At 30.3% G+C, this 27,305-nt stretch overlaps 1 protein-coding gene across 2 annotated transcripts in view; it reads left to right on the top strand.

Moving 5' to 3' along the window:
- The window catches only part of LOC102670948 (potassium voltage-gated channel protein Shaker), a 118,787-nt gene that overhangs the window by 60,934 nt on the left and 30,548 nt on the right, over positions 1-27,305 (top strand). For both annotated transcript variants that reach the window (XM_006620853.2, XM_031512996.1), the window contains exon 2: positions 20,603-20,726. In XM_006620853.2, coding sequence (XP_006620916.1) covers positions 20,603-20,726 — 124 coding nt within the window. The remainder of the gene's footprint in view (positions 1-20,602; positions 20,727-27,305) is intronic.

Raw genomic sequence — 27,305 nt, 5'->3', positions numbered from 1 at the left:
CCGGCTGCCGTTACACGCCCCCCTCCTCCCCTCCCCAATCGTGAATGCTCGGCCCGCGACAATCCTCTTCCTGCCCTTCTCGAGAGGAGTGTGTGCGGCTGCACTCGCGTAACCAACCGTCTTGAAGCTCTCGAAAAAACGACCATGCCAACCATGCCGCGCGAATCAGTCGAATAAATTTTTGAGTCTCGCGTATTCATAATTCACGAATGATGGCGAATCGTGGAAATATATTGTAAATCGTGACTTTCACAAGTAGTCTTTTCGACGAGCAGAGAGGAGAAATTCGATCCACTTTGGAAATGTGAGAAGATGAGAGAATATAGTTTTCTGTTTAGATAAGGATGACCAGTAGTGGTTGGTATTTGGATTGTTTACGTTAGAGAGATTAAGTATTTTGAAAGTATCTTAAAAAATAGGTCTGCTACAATAAGATGGTAATATTAGATATATTAAAAAGGGGGTTCTTCTTGAGGAAACTTTGACAATGTTAGGTACCTTAAAAGATGGATCTTCTCAAGGAACTTAAGGAATTTAATGTTAGATGGCTTAAAAGATAGATTAGGATCTTTAAGATATTTTAATAACTTTTAATTAAATATCTTAAAAAAGATGGATTTTCTCCGGATACATTGATAAAAAAAGCACTATGCTACTATGCTATAACAATCAGCAGTAAGATCTTCTTATCGACTTTTTTCATCTAAAAATATTATAATAGAGTTACTTACAAAGAATATTCTTAGTAAAGATAGATACTTTAAAAATATAAAAGAATATGTAAAAATGTAAATTGCCAAAGTATCACTAGGAGGTATTTAGAAATTATATATACTTTGAACTTATTTCTAATATTGCTTTATATTTCTCAAGAAATAGAATTAGGATAGAGAAAGAAATTTAAAAAATTTTGTGACAGAGAAATTATTCTTTACAGTAATTTTTAAATAGTACGAAATGAAGGAAGAATTTTCTATAAATTGAAGGATGAATATTTTCAAAATTACAAACATTCAACTAAGAAGAATTATCTTAATTTCAAGGATAAAAATAATTAATATTAACTTAAACACAATTCTTTATAACTTTTTATTATGTTTATTATATATTTTTTTCTTTATTTATCCATTATCCTACGAATTTTACAATTGACCAGAATCAATCAACTTTACAATTCAGCTATTTTTGAAACGAGACATCGAATGCATTATAAATAGAATCAACAAAGTTCTGCAATCGCGAGTAGATATTTATTAAAGCGTAGAAATAGGTGATGGATGAGTATCACGATATGTTGATGTTTAAATTCATTCCAATTAATGATTCGAAATGGAACGATTTCGATGATTTAAATATCGTGTATGCAAAATTGTTGTTTGCATTCGCGGATCAATCATTCGAATTTGCTTCATTACGATTAGCAACTACATTTTCGTATACACGTTCTCGACAAAAGTAAGCACTTATATTCCAAGATCTTTGATTCCGCAATATTTCTTTCCTTTTTTAATTGTATGCAATATAAAATGCGTTTTTCAATTAAGCGAAAATAAGATATTTTGTTTGAAAATAAAACGTTCAATTCAATCAATAAAATATTAATAACTTATTGTTGAAATATTGTATCCTCATTTTTGAAGAAAAATAGATTTAAAAATTCGACGTGCAAATTAATAAAAATATTTTTAACAAATTTGTAATGCAGATTTAAATATGATTTTTATATATAAAGAAATAGAGAAATATTTATTGCACACAAAGAAACAAACTTTAGAAAAAGTTTTTCTTGCAATGTTTTTATTCAAATATTTTGATACAATTCAAATTTCTTGTAAAATATTTTTTGCGCCATTATAATTAAAGAAAATATTAAATCCAGAAACATTTAAGTGAATTATCTCATATAATAAACGAAAGAAAAAAATTGGACTAATTTTAAAATAAATGTCTCAAATAATAAAATAAAAATTCGTCAATAAAATAGAAAATAGCACATTCAAGATGTATAATAAATTTGCAGAGATTAAAAAAAATTATTACAATAAAAATAAAATACATTAGCAGAAATATCATTTGAATTCATCATCTTTACAACGTAACATAACACATGGTACGAAAACAACTAAAGAATTAATTAATTTTCAAGTTAATCATTGCATTTGCAAAATTCTTCCTTCCAATCTCAACATTTTAACATACAATTGCCAAACAATCTTAATCACCATCCCAAAATATTCGAAGTAAACATTCGTTTACCCTAGTTACACCAAATGTCTCAACCAATCAAAAATGATCGATACTTGCTTCTTCTTTGACGAGTCCTTTTCAAGTCCATCTTCCATTCGCGAAATGCCCATTATATGCCCGCGCCATTGGCGTGCAAAAAATGTGCAACCTCGAATTTTCCACCGAGGGTACTCGATGCTCGAAGCAAGTGCCGTGCTCGAGGAGATCAGCACGATGGGACGACTTTCTCGTCTCTCTCTCTCTCACTCTCTCCCCTTTCATCTCTGAATTAATAACCCGAACCCTAGTCAACAGAGTTCGCTCTCGATGGCCGGAAAAATGCTCGAGAACGCACAATATTCGGCGTTCTGAGTTAGGATCTCGATTCGTCGTCCATTGGGGGTAGCGGCCCAAAGGGTACATGCAGCGTCAGCTATCTCTCTCTCTCTCTCTCTCTCTTTCTCTCTCTTTGTCTTTGTCGTCCCCGCCGTCCAGCGAATCTCAATGTGGGTCAACTCTGTACTGGATTATGCTCGAGCACGAATGCACGCGCACGATTTCCAAAACGAGGTCTCGGGAGGTGCTCATCGAGCAAGAAGGGACACCGTGTCCGTCCTCTTCCAAACGAAGTCGAAGTCGTTAAGGGAGAGGAGGGGAGGGAGAAGAGGGCAATTGTCCACGGACAAATTCGTGGACGATGAAAGTTTGGGATTTGGGATGAGAATCGGATTGGAAGAAATGGATAGGATGGGATTAATAGGGATAATAGGTGATGAGAGATTGGTGTAAAAAAAGATGTGTAATATGCAAGGTGAATAAAATTATTTGGAATGTTTCATTTAATTTTATCGATAGAATAAAATATTTGAAATGGAAATTGAATGGTGCAGGGGAATAGATATCTTTCTTGCGTGATATCTATAAATGTATAACAGGTTTTCATATAATATTCTCTGGAAAAAAATATTAATTCAATTTGAATCTTATAATGCTTGTTCCCTTTTTTTGAAAAGGCAAAGTTGATCTTCGTTCATAATTTCTGTATGCAGAAAATTATTTGTATTGAGATTAGAGTTTCTGTGCAATATTATGAAAAAATAAACGAGATATTTCAAATAATTAAATGTATTTACATAATTAACAAGATGTCTTCTATCTCAGAATTATTATCTTCATACCAGTGTCAAAAATTTTAGAATATTTCTCTTTATTAACAAAATAATTATAAGGTATATCAAATTATATACATCATAGATTCACGAATAAATATGGCAAGTATCGTTATTTATAATCAAATGATTTACACCAAAAATCGAAAGGGACTCCTGATGGATTTCGATTTTATTAATTTGCTCATTCAAAAGGAAAAGAAAAGATATAGAGATCTTTCAAAATTATTCAATCTCATTTTCAAAATCATACATTCAATCTACTTTCAATCAACTTGTTATATTTCGTGTTGTCGCAATGTTGCACTCATTGTCGAAAATTCGTTTTGAACAAATAAATAAATGTGTCCGTGGCGGATAGTATACAGATAGTCTCTAGTTAATGTGGATGGGCCCTTACAAGTCGCTAACAAGTTAGAAGATCATCGATAGAAAATAAATAAATAAATGTCCAACATCCTCCAACAATGAAGAAACGGTGCACGGAATGTTTACAGACAACATCTGTCGGTACAGATGGACTCTTCTATTGCTAACGAGCTAAAGATCGATAGAAAATCTTGTAACAGGACTTCTTCTAATTTTGTTATTTCCATTTTTCCTAGAACAATGATTAGACTATCTGGAAACTGACAATTATACGTGAGGAACTTTAAGATTGATTCTACAAGTTCTGAAAAATATATACCCGTTTTCCTCAAGGATTCCTCGGGTCGATTAGGATTTTTTCTTCTTTGGATATATGCAAATGCAAGCGAATGCATGCTTTAATATCGAGGACGCCTCTGTACTATTTTTGTCCGGTATAAGGATAGGGTAGCTGTTTACCAGTCGATGAATAAACGGAGGAGACTGCTTCCGCACTTGATATATACGCACATTACACGTGCGTGTTCTCAAAGAAATTATCATTGGCACCTTGAAAATACTATAATACAGACGGTGTTTTGAAACACAAATTGGGCATTATTATCCACGTTTACGTTTGCGAAGTGACAATATAGTTGTGATATGAAAATAATATAAATTTAAATCGCCATAAAGGCCAGTCTCCATCGACAGATATCGTCTGCAAACGCTCGCTCGCATTGTTCGTTCGAATAACGCCTCTGGAAGCGTATAGACTAAGTATTGTGCGTCCATAAATTATATATATTCGAGCCAATATCTCTATTCAGACGTGTATTTTATCTTCGAATTGTCCGAATATAAAAATCCCAAGATATTCCATTCGCGTTGATCGATATAACGTTTTAAATACTCGTACAAATATTCTTAGCCACTTCTTCTCAGACGTGTGCCCAGGAATTATTCTCGTTATTGGAAAAGAATCAACTTTGGGCTTAGCTGAGATGGCGTTCAACGCGAGTTATGCTGATAAATATTAAAATTTTTCCAAATATTTGAAACTGTTCATTGCATAAAGTGAAAATAAAATTTAGATCCATGTCAATTTATTTCATGACAAAAAAATATCATCTGCAGTAACATTGAATTTAACATCAATAAATGTAATTTAACTTAGGAACAAAAACTTAGAAAAAGTTACATGTATCGTGATCTTGGTTCAAGATACAATAACGTGTAACACAAAATGGCCGATGATATCATGTAATAAAATTTTAACCGGTTTAGACGAAAACTGAACGTGTTTGCGCTAATTCCAAGATTATAGAGAAGATCTATTTCTTATATAATAATGTGTCTTGTTTCTTCTTTAACAAGAATCGTAATTCTTGCGCGACTCATTAATTCCCTAGATGAGGTGTTCTAGGGTGGAAAGACGTAAAATTCCTTAAGAAAATAAACGAGCGTTTACATAAAGGAGGGAAAGAAGGGATCGATGGTTATGAAAATTATTATTATCGCGGGTGAGAAATTCGGATTTGGTGGAGAAGGGTCCACCAATCTCTGTCGACCATCTTTAAGGAAAACACTAGACGGCTAACTTCTTTAATTCTTAAAGTCTTCAAAGTTTCATCACGGAGTTCACCACGGCATGAGCTGTCAAATACGTTTAGCACAAAATCTTCCTGTTCCTAATTTCCCTCGTCGTTTCGTGTCTGCGTAGCTTCTCATCTTCCTCGTATCTTGGAATCAGAGCTTTCGCCTGGGAAAATTCGTTTACGCTACGTGGTCGACCAATTTGACTTATCAATGTCCAATTTGCCGGTAACTCGAGAATATTACATGCTCGTCGTCTGTATGAAAAAAATTAAAATTAGTTTGATTATTGATTATTTAATAGTGGAAAAATCTTTAATAATAATATATTATTGTTGATTATCGAGGAAAAATTTATAAAATCCATGAAAATTTTTAAATTTACTTGGAAAAATTTGTCAAATTTGGATATTGTTCAATTTAAATATCACTATAGAAGATAATTTTCTTTTTCTTGTTAATTATTAAAAATAATGTATTATTGTTCAAAAAGAGTCTTTTGTAAATACTTACGAAAATAACCATTTGCAATAAAAATTTATTTACATTGACAATTATTTTAGATAAAAAAAAATTGAATGGAATACTCAAAATTCAAAATTTAGAGATAATAAAGAAGAAAAAAATGTCATTTTTAATTTATATCTATTTAACATTTCATCAAATAATATTAACGATATATAATAATTAATGCTAAATATTTTAAATATTTTATCACTCAATACTTTCGTTTAAAATTTCTTCCAAACTTACGAATAATATCAGATACATATCTCACCGAAAGGATCGAAAGAGTCAAAGCATACTGCACTTGCCAATGAAAGAGAGCCATTAGAGTCACCGTGTAATTGATAATACAAACGTTGGCCGAGGTTAATTCCATTTGGCCGTTTGAGAACACACGAATGGTAGAAGTTTTGGCGGGATGAGTTTTTGGAATCGATCCCTGCGGTCTGCAATGCCGTGCACACATAGCTTCACGACTAGTTAGGCCGATCGTTATCGTTGGTTTTTACAATTTTTCGCCACAACATTTCGAATCACTTGCCCTCGCAAATGCGCCACTGTGCCTTCTCGACCCTCACACCAACAGAACTCTCGTCCGATTTCCTGGGAAAATGGGAGTGTGCCTTGAATGGAGGGATTCTGGGTGACGTTCTGCCTTCCTTGGAGAATACCCTCTTAGATTCCCCCGACTTTACGTCGAAGAAACGTTTCTTTAAAGCATTCGTTGGCTACACGATTGTGCTCGTTTCTATTGCGGCAGGAGAAAAAGGGGAAAAAACGATCGTTTTGATGTTATTATAAATTGCACTGAAGAGTCTTGATAAAATAAGGATAAAATTTTTCTCTATTTATCATTTCCAAGTTGCATTCTGCGACGATATTTAGGTCGCTGAATTTGATCAACTTTTTTTCAAAGAGTTATAAACTACTTCAAAATTATTATTTGATTTTCTAAATTTTTTGTCCGATACCTCTTATCGTTTTAAAATAATTTTGCAGTAAAAAATTTAAAATTGAAATCTTGATTATTTGTATCCTAAATTATTCTATTCACTTTGAAATATCGAGAAAATGATAATATAAGTATAGCGTAAAATATAAATAACAAGCAAAAAAATTAAAACTTGACGTATCTCAAAATTTTGCATAAATTATCTTTCACACGTTAAGCTTCGTTCCACCCTGATACCCAATCTTCTCTTCATCACGATACAATGCTCGTTAATAACAAACAAACAAAAAAAAAATAGTGAGTCTAATAAGACCTTGTCACTTTATGTTCCTCGCGAAGTGTCAAAAAAAAGGGGGAGAAAAAAATTTTTTTCAGGGCCGTTGCACGTTTAATTGAACACGTGGTGGGCGAGAAACAGAGAGAGAGAGAGGGAGAGAAACTTGTTCGCCAATTTTTGAACTCGGGAATGGTTGGTCGTATTCCCGGAGTCTGCGGCAAAAATATAAAATATCAGTTGGCACGGATCCCCTTCTAACCCTCTAACCTTTCGAAACCGCTAAAGGGGGGAAAAGCGGGAGGAGGGAAGATGGGGAGGGGGCCAATACCGAGCCTAAATGATATGCGGCGATCCACGTAAACGTATTGCAGTTGGCTAGATCGTAAACGAAGACCACCCGCGGGCTTCGCAATCCCTCCACTACTTTAGCGACTTTAACCCTCCTCGACTAACGAACCGGATCGTTATTCAACCCGCTTGTATCCTCGAGGATACTACGGTCGCTCGTAATTTTGAAATACTGGCCTGGTATCTTTGGAGAATCAAGGGCGAGTCGGAAATTCGAAGGTATACACCGTGAATGGTCGTCCATGCCGCAGAGTCGAAGTAGTAAAACGTGTGTTTGCTGCAATAATGATATGTTGATAGGTTGATGGAATAGACAAATATATGAAATTTGTGTATTGTAATAGAATAGTATTTCAATGTATAGAATTTTGAGTATTTTTTTTTCTACAAGTTTTTTCGATAAAAATTTTAGTAATATTTATTGAAGAGATTAGAAGAACAATTAGTGATAATGATAACAATTAATTAAAGATTTTAATTTTTAATTTTAATAATCTTGTTAATTGATTATTCTTGATAAAGTTATAAATATTAAAAGTCTTAAAAAAATTAGGAATTCTTTTTTATTTATTTTATTTGCAATAATTTAATGAAAATGATTTTATGATTTTAGAGAAAATAATTTTAAGGCTTAATGTAATGTAAAAATGTTTTACAATGTAAAAATATATATTATATAAAATGTCAAATTGAAAATGCAAAATTTAAAACATATTTAAAGTTGCATCGACAAAAAATACAAGTAAAAGTTTTTTCCTATAAAGAATTAAAAAATTGCAAATTTTGAATTATGTCATTGTAACAAATATGTTCGCATAATAGTGAAAAGATTCATTCTTTCTGAAATATGGATATGCATTTATGTATTACTCTGTATACTTGACTGATTACGATATAAACTTGATTCATTGTGACTTTCTAATTAAGTATTGTTTCTGTCGATTGCAGAAAGAAATAAGAAACTAATAATTAATGACTTATGCTCTTTTATTTGATTACAATCTGTCATCTCGTTTCTTTCATTCTTTGAAATATGTTGAAACATAATTTATAAAGTTCTGCATCTTTTATTTTTCAAATAATAAATTGAATATATTTATTCCAGACACTAAGAAAATGATAAAACTTCACTTTTCTCAAATATTAAAAGAGTATAATATCGTTTTCGAAAAATAATCAAACAATGAAAATTCGATTAAAATCAAATTTAACATAACCTAACTTTTTTAACCACGATCTTACAATCTATTTCTTTTTCACTTTGAATTATTGATATAAAAGAAAATTAGCCTTCAAAATATAGTAAATGATTATTTAAATATCTCCGATCAAATCCTTTCGAAAAGTAACTCTTTACAAATTTTACAAAAATCGTAACAATGTTTTCCTTTTAGCTTCGAACTTAGATACATTTATTGCATACTGGCAATTATACCTAGCATTCTGTTAGTTCCAAACACAAAAGATGCGTCAACAAACACGCGAAGCTCCGCTCGAAGATCGTATATATTCTATTTTTACCTCACGAGTTTCCACGAATTCGAGTCTAAAAACGAGGAGGCCTATCGAGTAAAACAAAAATATGTATGAAATTCAAGAATGGGCAAGATTGATGTTTCGATGGAAAGGGGCTTTAATCGCTTTTTCGAAAAGGATGAAGACGTGAGAAAACATATCGCATTTCGAAAACACAACAATGCTTGACCAAATAAAACAAACGGTATTGATATTTCGTGTTCTTCCGGATTTCCACGAGAGGCCGTGTTTCTATTAGTGCCTGGCGGAGGCTTGTCCTCTTGAAATATAGGTATCTGCAACGTATACATGTTTTACAGCGTGTTTCGCCACTGACGTGTGTGCTTTCAACTTCTGATGTGTATTATTATGTAGTTTTTGGCCTCATCGTGGATAAATGACAAATCGAAGATAATTATTCTTTTGATGTGTTAAATTTTATAATACAAGATTAATTAATTTATGAGACGAATGTTTCTTTTATATTTAATTTATATTACATGTGAATATAGTTTTAAGAATGGGATATGAAATTTTGTTTCTATACAAAATTTTGGGATTTTATAATAAATCTTCTGTGGATAGTATTAAAAACTGTAATAATTTTGTAATTAAAAAGTGCTTAAAAATTTTATATTATCCAAACTATTTATAGTTTTTAAAAATTATAACAAGTTTTTTAAAAAATTTTTTGAGAAAAAAAATGAATAAATTCTAATTATAATTATTAGAATAACTTAATTTCTTTATAGTATTTTAAAATTGTAACTCGACAATTTTTAAGAAAATTCTTATCTTTTAATTCGTCTTTAAAAATTCTAATATTATCATTCTGATGCAATCTAATTTCTTTGTAATCTCTAAAGATTGTAACGATTTTATCTTTGGAAAACTTCTAACACAATCTAACTTTTAATTTTTAGTAATTGTTCTTAAAATATTTCTAAAAATTTTAATTTTAATTTTCTTGATTTTTACTATAATCTAATTTTTCCATAATTTTCATAAATCGTAATGACATTTTTTAACATAATTCTTTACTTCTTGCACAATTTAATTTTTCTATAATCAATATTATCAATATTCTTTAATTATTAATATAATTTAATCTCTATAATTTTTTCTTACATGACATAATCTAACTTTTTTACAATTTGTAAAAATTATCGTGTGAACTCAAAAATTGTAACAGCTTTTTAAAAATATTTTTAAAGAAAAATAATTTATCTCTAACACAACCTAATTTCTCTACAATTTTTTAAAAATTCTATAATATATAATAATTAACGAATAAACGTAATCAAATTTTTCTCCGATTTTTAAAAATCCTAACTCAACTTAACCTCACTTATCAATCCTAAATTTATTCCGATACACATTATCCTATTCTCGAAAGTGTTAATCAATTAACCTAAAACCTTTCCTTTATTATCCAAACAATAAATTACACGCACAAGAAGGGCAACGCGAGAAAAGTACCCATCAAACTTTTCCACGTCGATATTGCCCGCTCTCGAATCGAATTCCAATTTCCAGGGTAAAAGAACAAACTACGCCGTGCCACACGTTGGTGAAACGAGGACGCACACGTTGGTTAATCGACACAGTGTTGCCTCCCCCCTGTTCACGTCCCGTCCCTGAGGGACGTCGTGTCGTTGGACGATCTCGCTCGTGATTCTCCGCTCGTTGGCCAACGACAGAGCACGTGTTTTCTGGGTCACGGTACAAGATGCCGGACTCGTTATTTCCGCGAAGCGACGCGCTATTTTCAGTCAGCTGCCTCTTCGGATACGTGGGCTCCGGAACGGGTCCTTTCCCTTCCTCCCCGTCCACCATTGACGACTGGAAATAAACCGTTTCTCCTCGGCCAGGCTAACAATGGAAACGGGTTTTCATTCAAAACTATTGCACTCGAGTCCCCTTCTCGTTGCCCTCTCGTCTTAAACCACTGTGGGGATACTATCGCGGAGAATCGTGGATGGGGGCGCCACCAATTAGGCGACATGAAAGTTCAAAGGATCGTTAATCGCGGTATCTTCTCTTCTCAAGAGTTCTGATTCTTGATTATCTTTCAGTATCGACGATAAATGTCACCTATAGGAGGATGGAAACAATGGAATTTATAATAATAACAGGAAAAAAGAGACTTTGAATCTTCTTTTTTTTTTTTCTTTATCGTCGGTCCACGGCTCGGCAGAATGCTTCCATTGCTGGTTTGAAATACTCGGTCGGTATTAAAGAGTGGAACCGAGGATTCGTTTTTTCAATGTGTTACACGGTGTGCGAATTGCGGACCTGATATTCCTTTGTATCTCGATAATAGTGGTTTGTATTTATTTTATTTTTTTGTATAGGAAGTATGTGGTCGTATCGAGGATTAAAATGAGATTAATATTTGGAGTTGAGAGAGGGATAGCGATGTCGAACGGAAATAAGGTTAGTTTCTTTATTTCTTATTCGAAAATCATATTTTAATATTTAATATTTAATTATGCGTGTGTTGTTAGTTGTAATATTTCGTTCGTTTCAGTATCAAAGTCATTAATGTTATCTTATAATTTGAAATTATCAAATTTTAACGATAAAATTAGTCCATAATTATGCAAAAGGACTCAAATGGATACGAGAAACATTGTTTTAATTGATTTGGCTGGATTTTAATATAATTTGTTTTAATTCAATTTGTTTTCTTTACAAGATTCATTTGATACAAGCAATTAAAAGAAAATTACACGAAAACGAAAATTTATCTTATACAATTTACGTTGATTTGATCGAGATAAATTAATTTTCTTTATGAAATAGATAGATCATCAGCTAGAATTCTATGAAAACTGCCATTTAAAGAAAAGAGAAAATTTATATAATTTGTAAACGATTAGAATCACATTCCTATCGAAAAGCGTTTGAAAGATCATAACAACATTGATTTTAGAAAATTTAAATTATTTCAATAAAATAATTATTAACCAAATTCCTGATCTCGTATGAAGAATCTCTGTTGTTAAAAATCTATAAATCGTTTCTTTCTTGGATTCCATAGTTTATAAGTGCAATACGATATCATGTTGATAACCAGCCAATCACATCAATTGTTACAAATTGTAAACGGTTGATTTTCAATTTTCAAAAGATCTGCCAGTAGTGAAATCATCGAAAGAAAAGAAGAATGAAAGGAAACACGTGCTCGCAGATGCATCGCTCGGCGGCTATCTATTTTTGCGATACGTCAAGCTATTCTCAGTTACGCTCCGGGTGCATCGACTGTCATCGTTGCTCTAGGAATAAACCATCCATCACGTTGAACTGAATTTGACGCGCACGTTAGATCTCTAGATATTTTCCTATGTCGCCCTCGAACGTTTTCCGTTTACATCATCGACAGATTTTGATAAATTATTATTGGCTGCGTAATTAAACGACAAACGTAGATTCTATGTTTCTCTAGACTTCCTCTATTTTCATTCAAAAATTTCAAGAGTTCTCTAATTTCATTTCAATCTGTTTTCAATCTGTGAGGAAAGTAGGAAATTTTTAATATGAAGATTTTTAGTGCTTGTTTATCTCGATATGGTTGGCTAGATTAAACCGCAATAAGGAAATAGAAAAGATTTATTACGATAAACATTGTAAAAAAAAAATCGTTATATAATTTTACAATCAGGTTAATGTTAATATATTCGTGGAACACCTTTCGAGGATCGATTCTAAAGGCCAAAACAAATACAGAAGTTGGTATGTAAAAATGTCGGTTAAGGCTTATTTATTAAGCCATAACCAGTTCAAGTTCGGGTTTGATGAAACGAGACGGAAATAGAGCGAATCAATTCTATCTCCGTCGCGCTGCCTATCTCTCTCTATCTCGCTCCACGCAAACGCTAACGCAAACTTAAATTATATTGCGTTTTAATATGCATAAACATAAACCTCAACCAATATTTTTGTATAACGATTGTTGTGTTTATCTTGGCTTCTAGAATCGATCTTCTAAAGATGTCCAAGAATATATTAACACCCTGTATAAAATATTTTATATCCTCTGCGATAGAAATTTTAACATTACTGTTTAGTTTCTACCACTAAAAATAAAATATTACGTATTTTATCATCATAGAAATGTATTTTTATATAATTGTATAAAGAGAGAGAGAGATAGATAGATAGATAGAAGGAAGTTATTTGGCCCAAATATCTGATACTTCAATATAATATTTATCTAGACTAGGTGATTTTTAGGAATTATATTTGAACAAGAAAATGAATGTCATTCACATTTGAGGCTCACACTAATATATTCCATTTGCAAAAATTGTTGGAGATAATGATGGATACTAATTATATGACGTACAGTATGTTACGTTATATATATATATCATGATATATATATTCAGAACATAAAAATAATTAATAATCTTATAGTTTTCTTTTCTAATATTGTAATGTAATGAATAAAAGGATTCTTATTTCCTGAATAATGTTGGATTGGAATAACACGTTGAAAGTATTCTAAAAAAACAAAATCATAGAAATGAAATATGTTTTATTTTAACAAAAGTATTGTTTAAAGAATTTATTGGGCAGGATTTCTTTCTATTTATTTCTTCTTGGTAAATAATAAATAATCATATTTATAAAATTAAATTATTTCGTTAATTGATTCTTAATAGATCAAAATTTTTTTGAATTAATAACAACGAAAGTGTATTAATTTCTCATCATCAACCATTGAAGTATTGCTGAAAAATTCTGTAATCTTTCACAATTTTTTATAATTACAAACAAGAAAATCTGTTATCTATATTTTAACATAATTATGAAAGTTCGAATTTTGAAATTGTGAATTATTATTCGAGTGGTTTTAATTAAGGGTAGGAATACTCGAAATTTCGAGATCTCGAAATCCTTTGAAACTCAAAAATCGTCGAATCTTTTTATAATCATTTTTGTAATTCTCGATATTGAAATAAAAAAATAATTTATATAATAATCTCTATAATACGATCAATGACTCTAATCTAATTAAATTCGTGTTTAAATTTTGACGTCATTTTGATTGATACAATTTCATCGATCCGATTACGATAATTCATGTGAAACGAAAAATATAGAAAAAATATAACTTTTCATGAGCCAAAAACACGATAATTTTACTTAAACTCGAAAATCCCTAAAAATCAAAATTTATCAAATTTTATTATTGATCTTGATAAATTGAAAATAGATCCCCCAAATCAATATTCAAATTATTCCTTCAACAAGTAAACTCTTCGAAAGACGCATAAACTTGCCCGTTTAATATTCAAGCGAAATAGATTCCGAATCTTCTCGAAGCAATATCCTCCGTGATTCTTGAGAAAGAGATCACAAGGGGAACGACATCGATCACTTGGCCTGACGAAAGCCGCTTTGAGGGAAGAGAGAGACACAGAGAGAGAGAGAGAGAGAGAGAGAATTTGCGACAGGCGTGAAAGGTGGTTCGAGAACAGCATCCGGCATCGAGGAGTCGGCCGCCGCCGCTAACTAACACAAAGCGCTTTCATCCCGGAAAATTCGTCTGGCCGGGGATCTCGCTTTTGTTCGTCGTGGCGCGACATCCGTTGGATGATTCACTACCCCGTTGAATCGTTGCGTTTCCGGAGCTAATCTGTCCTTTATCTCGCTCCGGAATCGGACCCGACCTCAAAGGGGGAGCGAGAAACATTTGTCTCTTGGCACAATGCTCGACTGTGGCGAGCGATAAGAGCGCCACCTCCTTCGAAAACACTTCAGACAGTGCCCCCACCACCACCACCACCGTCACCTCGATGACGACGGCGATTAAACAAGGTCGTTTAACACCGATATTCCAACGGCGTTTGGCTCCCTCTGCCAAGAAAATGGAGTATTTATTTGTTACAAGCTCGAGATCTGAATTTTCATCCTTTATTTCCTTGTCCTCGTTCGCAATCAAGATCGTAGAGAACAACTGTTCGAGAGACAAAGGGGCAAGTAATTTGAAGAAATTAACGGTGTTGCGGCTCGATCGTTTTATTCGAGCGTATAAAACATTACAGCTGTTGAGGACACGAATTTCTATATAATATTTGAAAGAATTTAAATGTATTCACATATTATTCGGATTCAGTCGATATCGCATTACTACTCGACTCCAGTGATTACAAGTTGTCACATTACTGAGATCCAGTGATTAAGGTATCATATTGTCGTTTCATTGTGTCCAATAAGGATTCTAGATTCTTTTATCGATTCTTGAATTAGACATTATGAATGAATATTATGAATATGCTCAAGTACTGGATGTAAAAGATTTTCATTCTCAACATTTTTTTCTTGAAATTGAAGTTAAATTAAAGTATCTCCTAAATTGATATATATATATATCATATATATATATATATATATTGAATAGCTTAATGATTTATCTTTTATAGAGATTAATTATAGAGATTATGAATTTCATTTGTTGATAAAAATAATTTATTTTATGCAACAAATAATTTTCATTATATTCAAATATTTGAAATACTTACGTTATCCGTATAGCATGCATTTCAAATTTGGATACATATTAAACAACGTTCCACGTTTAACATACCATAATATGCAATTAACCGATGCAACCGACACGAGTTAATATTCATCAATGATATCATATCATATGTATATTGGCAATGCTGTATACATATATTTTTCAGAACAAAAATTAATTTATTTATCAACCGATTTGGTGTAAAACAAGTGAAGGTATCACGTACGATACATAATAATCGTTGAAATCCTTAACCCTCTTCCATCTTCTTACCGCTTATGCAAATTTTGTAACGCGAAGATGGTGTCCAACGGGGAGAGAAACGTGGTGGGAATCGACCCAGGACCATCGCGACACCGCGAAGTGGAGCATGGAGATGCTCTTTGATCTTGCTTACACTTTTCGTTTTTTTTCTCACTCTTTTTTCCTCCTTCTTGGTACTTTGCTCGCGGAACACACCCCCGCACCGTCCTCTCGACGATTCTCTCGTGGTTCTTACCAGGCCAGAGATCCAGCGAAAGCTCCACTGATTCTTTTCTCAAACCGTGTTCGGTTTTCTCGACGACTTTGCGATACATCTCTTTTATTTTAACCTTAATAAGGAACAAAAAAAAAAAAAAAAGGGAAAATACATTTTTATATTGTTTCTAGAATCAGATTATTCGAATAAGTCGAAGTTGAAAAATAATCATTAAAACGATGTTATCTGGCTATATGTTATTTGAAACATTGGTTGGTTTGTTTGAACGGGTAAATAATTGTTCATTTTAATTTTTTATCTGATCAAATAAAAGCTCGAATACTCTCCAATTCTATTATGTAAAAATGATTAACTGTATTTGAAATGCATATTGAAAATAATACATGTAATGCATGTAAATTGGGGACATGTATTATTGGAAGATAAAAATTGTTAAACAGATTGATTGAAATTGCGTCGAATTCTTTTGAAAGAGAACTGCGGTTAAATTGTAAAATATTTTCGTAGTCAATTAATTAATTCAGTTCAATGTTATTTATATAGTCAAATTATTTTATTCGAATCAAGTATATATTTGAAATAATTCATTATTTCAGAATTTCTATTAGAAACTAAATGATATCTATTTATACAGGCTAATTCTTAATATATATATCTTTGTTTGAAGGAATGAATTTGGCAACGTAAATGTTCGTTTTCGTGTTTTCGTCGACATTTTTAATCCGCTGATGACAGAAATACGACAGCTGAATGGGAATGGATGAGATGAATGAAAAAATAAGAGACAATTTGGGAAAATAGGAACGAGATATTTATTATTATTATTATTTACTATTTAAAATCGTTACATTATGTTTGATATCATGATGTAATATCTTTTCATATTTAAAAAGTAAATGGATAAAAAAATATTGATTATGAAAATATTTCAAAGATCATTTCAAAGAATTATTTTTTTCTAATATTTTTATCAATTGCATTTAATACACTATAATAAAACATTTGTTTTAACCATACAATTTTTTTTTCGACATTTACAGTTTTGAAGTTATTTCAAAAATACTGAGAATCATACGATTATTTAATTTAGAAAAAAAAATTAGAAGAAAAAATTATTTAATTTTTATTTCTTTTATTTAATAATTACATTTAATTTTTAATCTTTTATTTAATAATACATTTGTTCTTGACATGCGTATTCATTTTCAGCCATATCACAATTTCACAAGTAATTGAGTAATTTGTGTCTTACTGTTGGTTTTTATTTTTTTTTTATAAAAATTTCCATGATAACCTATCATATTTTACTCGTCATTTATTTTTCTAAGAATTTTAAAAACAACGCAGTTGATGATAACCATATCTGCCTGGTATGATCTTTTGAATATTCTGTTTTTAAAAGTAAAGAAAAAGTCATGCATAAACAATATTTTCAAATAAATAAATTAGAAGATGCTAAGTATTATAATAATATAAAAATACAAATTATTCAATTGACTATAAAATTTTATCTATAAAATCGATATAACTGAAAATTGATACAGATGTCAGATCAGTATCATAAAAAATAATTTTTGTAATTAAATATCGACTTTCTCACGCTATTTTTTTTTATAAAAGCGTAATTTTAATTAAAAGAAATTTAATAATATTGTATTCGAATAAGTCGAAGTTGAAAAATAATCATTAAAACGATGTTATCTGGCTGTATGTTATTTGAAACAATGGTTGGTTTGTTTGAACGGATAAATAATTGTTCATTTTCATTTTTTATCTGATCAAATAAAAGCTCGGATATTCTCCAATTCTATTATGTAAAAATGATTAACTGCATTTGAAATATATATTGAAAATAATACATGTAATGCATATAAATTGGGGACACGTATTGAATGATAAAAAACTGTTAAACAGATTGATTGAAATTACGTCGAATTCTTTTGAAAGAGAGCTGCGATTAAACTGTAAAATATTCTCGTAATTAATTAATTAATTCAGTTGAATGTTATTTATGTTAAATTATTTTATTCGAGTCAAGTATATACTTGAAATAATTCATTATTTCAGAATTTCTATTAGAAACTAAATAATATTTATCTATACAGGATAATTCTTAAACATATATCTTTGTTTGAAGGAATGAATTTGCATATTAAAATAAATAAAAATGAACAAAAATGTAATAAAATGTTGAAAAAGTAAGTATACAAAAGGACAACATTTCTTTTTTGTTATTTATGATTTCTAATCACGAACAAATGTTGCTTTCCATAGTAATATTCGAAATGTTAAATTTTTCTCAAAAATTATTTGATATCATATTGTTTAATAAGTAATTGCAAATATTTATGTTGCGTACATTGGAAATTGATGAGAGAAAAATAAATTATAAATGCAAATTAAATAATAAAAAATATTAGTGCCATATTTGAGATTACGTATCATATGATAAATAAAATCTAATTTTATAAAGAATATTATAATATTTTTTTCTCAGATTTATTTTATAAATTTATCGATTATAAAATTATTAATAAATAAAAATTTCCTTTAATCTCGTCCATATTTATTCATTCAAAATTATTTTTACACAATAAAATATCATATATATTAATTTTTCTTAATAAGTTTTAAAAATTTTTTAAATAAAAATAATTTCAAATAATCGTTCAAATTTGACAAATTTATTTATTAAATTCGGATTTTAACCTTATAATTATTACTATAGAGAGCAATGTGTTTATATTTAATAATCGAAATTTCAAGAAAACAATCTATAAATTAACAATTCTTCGCAATTTATTTAATCCGATAATAAAAAAATATCATTTTTTTAAAGAATTGAAATTTCAAAATTTCGATCGTTCAAGGATCAAGACCTCCTTTTGATCTTAAATATCGTAAGAAAATGCAATTCGTGAGAACATTTAAGCGAGGGTGAGGGCTCGAAACTTTGGCCCTTAACTTTCTCGCTATATAACGGAGAGGAGAGGGGGACGACACGAGGAAAACTTTCCCTCGAAACTATTCGAGGAATTCGCAGCGCCGTGTGGACGAATGAAAAACAACGATGCACGAGACACGCTTGTTATTGGCCACGAGCCTGATAAACTTTGTTATTTCAATTGCTCATGGGCGGATATTAATTAAGAGTCGCTTAAGCTGCCTGGCGCGTTGCCTGCTGTCACACGACAATCGGCCTTCTAACTTTCGATCAAAATAAATCTGCACCTTTCTTCAAACGCGTGAGTCACGAGACGCGAGCCTTCACCGTCTCAAGGAAAGATGGCGTACGTATCACGTTAAACACTAGAATCTATCGTCAATCAACCATGGATTTTCAATTCGTCAATCACCATTTATTTCGATATTTTTGAGATCGTTAAGAGATACTCAAGTATTCGATTTTAATAAAGCCAAAATAAAGTTGCAGAAAGTTGGTATGCAAAAAAAATATCGATCGAAACTTATTTATTGTCGTAGTCACGGGCAATTCGATTTGTAAGTTTGCATTGGATGAAGCGAGATGAAGAGTAGAGTGTAGAGACAGAGACGATCTCGCTTCATCCAACGCGACGTAAAATAAATAAGTCTCGATAGATGTTTTATGTTAGTTTTGGCTTTTAAGAATTGTTCTTTTAAAAGTGTCTCATAAATGTATTAACATTCTGCATTTTACGAAACATTTGCTACGATAAATTTCTAATCTATTTCTTTCTACTTAAAAGTAATATTTATTATACTTTATCTTAGATTACATAATTATGAGAATGATAGCTGATCATTCGACTATATTATAAACAAATCATTTCGAAAGACATATTTTAAACATAATTTAAAAATATCCAAATCCATCGTATATCTATTATTTTCATCCCTTCGTTTATAATTATTCACATATAAAATATTCAGATTATACTTCACGAACCGTAATAATTTCAATACCATCGACGATCTTTCTTTCTTCCTTTTTTTTTTTATCTTCCCTTCCCAGGGAAAGGGAAAAAGAAAAAGAAAATTCTCCACGTGTCTCACCCCCGAAACCGTGTCTCTTAATCCCCAATCGAATGCGACCATTCGAGTTCCAATCGCACGTGCATCCTCTCTCTCTCTGCGATCGATCAATTTCTCTCTGCGATCTCGAATCACGTAGCAGACCGATTTTCCACTACAGTGTATCGCTAATTAACGAACGGTTCGCCCGAAGTTAGCGGCCTTCCTGTCTCTGTGTATATATGTATGTATTACGTATGTATGTATGTATGTATGCATATGTGTACACTCCAAGTTGATTCATACTAGCGATCGAGTAGCTTGGCTCGGCGTTAATTCTTGATCGATCTGTCACTTGGCCGATCTATCAAGCTATCGCGGCCTATTAGGCTGTCGACCTAGTGGCTTACCAGTCTAGTAGCTCATTAAGAGAATAGCTCGGTATAGGGGCTGTTAGTCCAGAGGTAGCGCAACCTAGTTTTCGTTTTTTTGTACATCTTATATATATATATATATATATATACATGTGTATACCGAGCAGCGTGTTTCGTGTATGTATATATATATATGTGTGTGTGTGTGTGTGTATGTGTATATATTATTATCGCCACATACCCGATCCAGGGAGAGTTTAACAAACCGAGAACCGTTTCTTTTCCAGATCGCTGCCGAAACTCAGCAGCCAGGACGAGGATGGGCCGAACCCACATACCCAATACACAGGCGTCACGCAGTTCGAGCCCATACCGCACGATCATGATTTTTGCGAAAGGGTCGTCATTAACGTGAGTATATATCTTTTTTTTTTTACAAGTGGAAAGAAGAGAGAAAAGTTTTTCTCTCGAGGGTATTATCATTAAGCGTGTTCATTTAGATCGATGGGAATCGAAGTGTGATTGGAAATATAATATTGTGTTGAGAGTAAAAAATTTTTAGACAGTCTGTTTTAAATTAATGTCTAATCTAATATAATGAGAGAGAATTTATTCTGTCGAGAGTGTTTCTTACAAATGGAAATTATTTTTGTTAGTAGAAGTTTATCTTTATTATTTTCGCATCTAATTTAACTTAATCTTAAATAATGTCATTATATTTCAGAGTAAAATTCTCGGGAGTTAGTTTTTCGATGAGAGTAAATTTTAAGAATAAAAGTCATCGTTGAAAAGTTATTCAATGTATCCATTTATAAGAAATGCTTTCGAGGATTTTATCGTTAAACATATTTTAGGTTAGGTTAGACATCGAGTTAACAATGACTGTCTAATGGTACTTTTTTATATTCTCCGGAGAGCATCTCTCCAGAGAATTTTACATTCAGATGCATTCATGCTCTAATGACATTTTTAAAATCATCATTTCGAAGTAAAATTCTTACGAATTATTTTTCTATAATGAATACTGTATTATAAGAATAAAAGTTACTGTTTAAGAGTTACTCTCGATGTATCCACTTATGAGAAATGTCTTCGAGACATTTATTGACTTTTCATTGTTATATTTTAGGTTAACTTATTTTAGAAGTGCAAATATATATATTTCAATAATAAAACTCTTCATACTTATTTTTCATTCAATAATCGTTGAAAGCGATGTGTGAAAAGTAATAAAAAAAGAAATACTTTCGAGGGCAAAATCAACAAAATCTTATGAGATCATCGATCACTATATTATTCTAATACGATTTCCTAATTAATAAAAAATTATCTATTTCTCATTTTTTTCGCAAATCACATTCAAATATAATCTCGAGAATTAAGATAGCTAGTCGAAACGATTATGCGATATTTCAGTCTCGAGTAATTATATATTGAAAACACCTTCGAAACGACGTCGAAGGAATGTACTGATTGCCGTGCACAAGACGCGGTACAGTAGTGCTGCCGCAGTGGGGCGATCGAATTAATATAAATTTCGTGGCGCTTTTACCGCGAGTGTGTTTGAATCGTGGAATCATAGAGGGCGTGGCGGACGCGTTTTACGTCTCTTTCATTCACCGCTCCATCAGGCGGCGAGATAATTGGGGTCGAAATTCAACACGGGTCGAGCACGAGGCTGGAAACTCGGAAAAATGTTCCCACCCGTATTTGATTGCAATTGTCCGGAATAACGAAGCATACTTGTCGTGCTCGCCCCATGTTCGACGTGTCGAAGAAAAGGAATAAAACTGGTGAATTGAAGAGAGGGGGAAGGGAAAAGAGAATCGATGGATAATAAACGAGTCGAAATGATGGTGAATCGTTTCTCGATTCAGTCGTAGCGTAAACAATTACTGTGATACGCACCAACAGTCAAAAATTTTGAAATCATTTCTTTAATCGTGGCTAATATGTTCTTTCTTGAAATTTTGTTGTTGAGGAAAAATAGAAATATCGGTGTCGATAATAATTTTCACTCGCATTGATTTCAATTCTTTTTTGTAAAAGAATTTTTTAGGATTATGAAATTTTATTTCAATTTTTTTGGAATAAATTAAATTAGTGATGAATTTTTGAAAGATTTAGTTTTCAAACTTTTGGACAGTAATCTAAACATATTACTTCCAACAATGATATAATTTTGATAAATAAGAAAAGTGTTTTGAAATATATTAAGATATATTATAAGATATATTTAGAACGATTTTGATTTTGATAATTAGTATAAACTGCTAAAAAAAAGTGAATGTTTGTTATAGAAATATTTTTATTTAAGATGAAGAATTATTTGTGATAGAAATTTTTTATAAAAATTTACATTAAAAATTATTTTTGCACCATTATTAAATGAAATAGTTTTGTATTTCTCTCTCTTTATAATTTTATCATTTTTCTTTATGTTATTATTGTTTTTTATTAATTTTACAATTCACTTTAATATATAATCATATCTTTAAAAGAAATTTTTTTGATGATTTATCCAAAATGTATTTCTTGCAATTTTATAATTTTCAAAACTCAAATTCAAAATGAAGGTTTTACAAATTTTGTAATCAAAATGTAATTCTCTAATTACTTCAAAATTCCTTTCTTACAAATTTTGCAATTTTACATTTCATACGGATTAAAAATTAAAAATTTATCACAAAACCTGCAATTTTAAAATTCTCAAAATTCAAATTCAAAATAAATTTCTTACAAACTTTTGTAACTTTTTACTTCTCGCAAAGTTTCACAATTCATTAAAATTCAAAATGCATTTCTTACAAATTTTGCATTTATCATTTTTTGCAAATTCGAAACATTTATTCCGTCCCTCTATATTCCACAAATATTTGAATATTTTCGGGAGTACATACACATGTATATACATACACAATATATATGTATATTAGTTTTCGCGCGATCGTTATCCAGAACGGGCCGCATTCAGATCGATCTCCACGCGTTTTTCAGTTTCGAATGCAAACGACTGGCGCCGCCGCCGTTCGCGCATCACGCCGGTTATACTTATTTTCTTTTCGACGAGGCAAGATTATCTCAAGACACGAAGTGACCTACAGACCGTATTTTGGCGCCTGTCCAAGTTCGTCTTGGAATCAGGGGCAATATAGTACCAAGGTCGTATTGTGTGAACGGAATTATCTGTCCTCGTGGATGACACGACTGCATTGCGCCAATTACAGTAACCGTTCGATCGCCCCTTGAAAAATTTCCGATCCGTTTCTTGTCGGATCGATCGTTTCGTCCACCTCCTCCTCTTCTTGTCCCAAGTATCACGGTGTATCATGAAAATTTTTAAGATCGAAAGTTGATTGCAATTGAGAATCTTGCAGCGAGAAGTGTATATTTTGATAGAATTTTTTGATAGTTTATGGTATTATATTTAGTATAATAAAAAAGAGAAAAATTGTAGGGTGTAATAGGGATATTTATAGGAAAGTAGAGATTTACTACAGATTTTAGTAGTTTTGTGTTTAATATGAAATAACAGATTCTAATCTTTAATAAAAAATTTGATTGTTTTTGATTAGAGAATAGTGGTAAATCGATTAATTTGTGTTTTATTTTTTCATTGTTTCTTCTTGAAGCCAAAAAATAGTTTGAAATTTGAAATAAGTATATTCTTAATATTCGTTGAAACGAATCAGTAATTTTTTTTAATCTCCATGAAACTGATAAAAATGAATTTTGCAATGTTTTTGTTGCAAGAAAATTGGATTCGTGATTGAAAGCTTATTATAATTGTTCTCTTTCTTTCGCATGTTACATAAATATAGCGAGTCAGAAAAAGCTTCGAATCTTACAAGAAAATTCACTTAACTCTGAAATTCGAATCTCAAGGAAAATTTGTATATGTAGATCATAATGGATTCTGAGATAATTTTTCTCAATGGAAATTCTCCTTATGAATAGTTTTCTATCCATTTTTATTTTCTGAATCATTCGTTATATGTTGATTGAATCATTTCTGAAAATATAGTATAAAATGCTTTTATAAATATAATACGTGAATTGTACAAAATTAGTTGATATAATCATCATTATAAATAGATACAATTACAGATTATGTAAGTAAAATTTAAAAATTGTATAATGTTTATTTCGTCACGAAATACAATAATTAGTGTTCAAATCAATATACACTTTTATGTATGCTTTCAGATTTATTTTTAACGTTATTATTATGTAATTTTCTTAACATTTATAGTTTTAATTATATTCTAAAAAAGTTTTGTATAACAGACATATTATATTCAAACAATCTCTCTGTGAAAAGTATTAAAATATTTGTAGGAATTATTGTATATAATTTCGGAGTTCAAAATCAGGATTATACGTTATTGAAATAAATTTTTATTCAAATATAATTTCTATTTTATTCTTTATATTAAATAATTATTACATTTTACATTATTATATTTTTAATAATATTAAATAGTAGAAATTTGAGAAATTAATTATTCTAATTATTCTTTATTTTTTTTATTTTATTACAAAGATATTGAATAAAAATATTTTTTTTGCAATGGAATTTCTATACATAAAAATTATTTTTCTATATACATTCATTTTTAGACTCTTCAATTTTAAATAAAATCTATATTTCTCAAATATAGAAAATTATATTCTATTCTCTATCTTATCATTCGAAATAATAAACAATTTAACAAACAAATCGTTTCAAAAATAATTCCTCGAATAAACATTATCTTTATTTGAAATAATTATTTATTCTTTTCATTTTAATAAATAAACGAATCCACTCCACTTATTCGAAGAAACGAATTTCGTAAAGGGTAAAAGCGAAAGGAGAGAGGCGATCGAAAGACGATTTCCGTGAGAAATCATGGCCACTCGCGGACGTTCGATAACGAGACTAAATATCGATCGGCGACACAGTGCATACGCGTGTATCCGCGCCGTCGCAAGTACAATCCAATTTCTGTTCTCGACGGGTCGCTCGTCATCGCGATGCACCGTCCTCTCAATCGAATCGCGCGCTATAATGTTCGAAAAGGCTAATTGCCTGTCTCAAATAATAGATTTTTATAGTCGGCATCCGGTATCCGATGATCAATGTTTTTGCTCTTCAATTCATTATCTTGGATTCCGTGCAAATGAAATTCGTACAACTCTTCTATCGATAATAAAAAAACGTTTAAATGTTGAAATTTGATCGATACGAAATATTTTTAACGAATGAGAAAAAAATAAAGAATTCAATGTAATTTTTCGTATCAGTATGAGCTAGAAGTAGAAAAAATTTGAAATAAGTTAAAATAAATAACATTAAATGTCGTCTTCGAAAAGTTTTTTTAATCATCTTTGTAATTTCATTTTTCTAAAAGTGATCATTGGAAACAAATCGTATTTAATATTTTAACAATACTTTATAATTTATAAAGTTTTATATACATTATATATAGAGAGAAAAATATCCTAGTATCGAAGCTGCCATCTCTGCTATTCTAGTGCGGTTATAACCAACTGTTTGCATTTGACCTGTGTATAGGAAATATTTGCCAATTTCAGTTGCCTATCTACATCAAGTTATGGGCAACAGAATATAGATTGTGATTAAATCCACGATAACCTCGCGCAAAATGTATCTTTATTTTTCTTAAAATTAATTATTTATACGCTAGCTCGTTATCTACTATTTAAATTAAATATATTTTGCAATATTATAGTACTTATTTATATTACTTATTTGTTAAAAGTTACAACTAAATCTATATTATTATACAGAAATAATTTAATTTCTGTACAAAGTATTTTTAACCATCATTTTAGATAGAAAATGGTTGAAGAATTAAAACGAATCGAAAGAAGAAGAATTAAACGAAAAGATCGATCAATCTTGCTTCCTTATAAGAGGAATCAGATAGTTATACTTCATAGCATAAATAATGCTAATGAGAGAGAAAGTTGGCACTTAAGGCCGTCTAGCGACAATGGTCGGTACTACACAGATAAGCGCACAGACTGATCGCAATGGCTTTTATGAAATACTTTCGTCATAATTTCAACCGTCTAGTGATAGTAGTGAATATTAATGGACCATTACGTTACAATATTTAACATTATTTCCTACATCATTTCTGAAATACTCGAGGTATTAATTCTGATCATTTAATTCTTCGAGGGATAATGGATTAAAAAATATTTCATCTTTTTAATATTTTGATATATATGATAATTATTCAATATATTTTAAAAAATTGAAATAATTAGAAATTCATATTATAATGTATTTTCTTAAAATAAAATTTTTGTAATACTAGAAACTCTAAAAATTTAATATAAATTATAAAAGAATAGTTTATAATTAAATTAATTTGATGTTATTGGTCCATTTTGGGAAAAGATATAGTATATTTAACAATAGAGAAAATAATACAAACAGTGAAAAGTAAACAAAAACTAAAAGAAAAATAAATATTCTAATAAATAAATGTATTAAATCATTATATTTTTAATGTATTAAAATCATTATATTTTTCAAATAATAACCACACATAGAAAATTGAAATATTTTCATAAGCATATAATAAATTATTTTTTCAAGCATATATTGTCATTTTATTTAACGTATAAATTCTGAAATTAATTAAATAAATATTTTGTATTTTACATTTATACTTTTATGTATACTATAATGTATACTTTATTATTTATATTATATATAAATAAATTTTAATACGAGATAAATTTATTAACAAAAATTTTTGTTATTTCTTACTTTTTAAATTTAGTGTTGATACTATTATTTGAAACATTTCTTGTATTTCAATAAAATAAAAATAAAATATTCGTTTCAAAAATTTTCTATATTATTTTTATATTTTAAACTTTTTTTCGTATATTTTTGAAATACTATTTAACTTATTAAATTATATATTATTTCAAAAAAAATTTATTTATAAAATCTTGTAGTATTTGAAA

Source organism: Apis dorsata, unplaced genomic scaffold (genome assembly GCF_000469605.1).
Source record: "Apis dorsata unplaced genomic scaffold, Apis dorsata 1.3 scaffold_552, whole genome shotgun sequence".
Classification (NCBI taxonomy): domain Eukaryota; kingdom Metazoa; phylum Arthropoda; class Insecta; order Hymenoptera; family Apidae; genus Apis; species Apis dorsata.
Note: the sequence above shows the minus strand (reverse complement) of the source record. Positions and strands in the feature narration are given on the sequence as shown.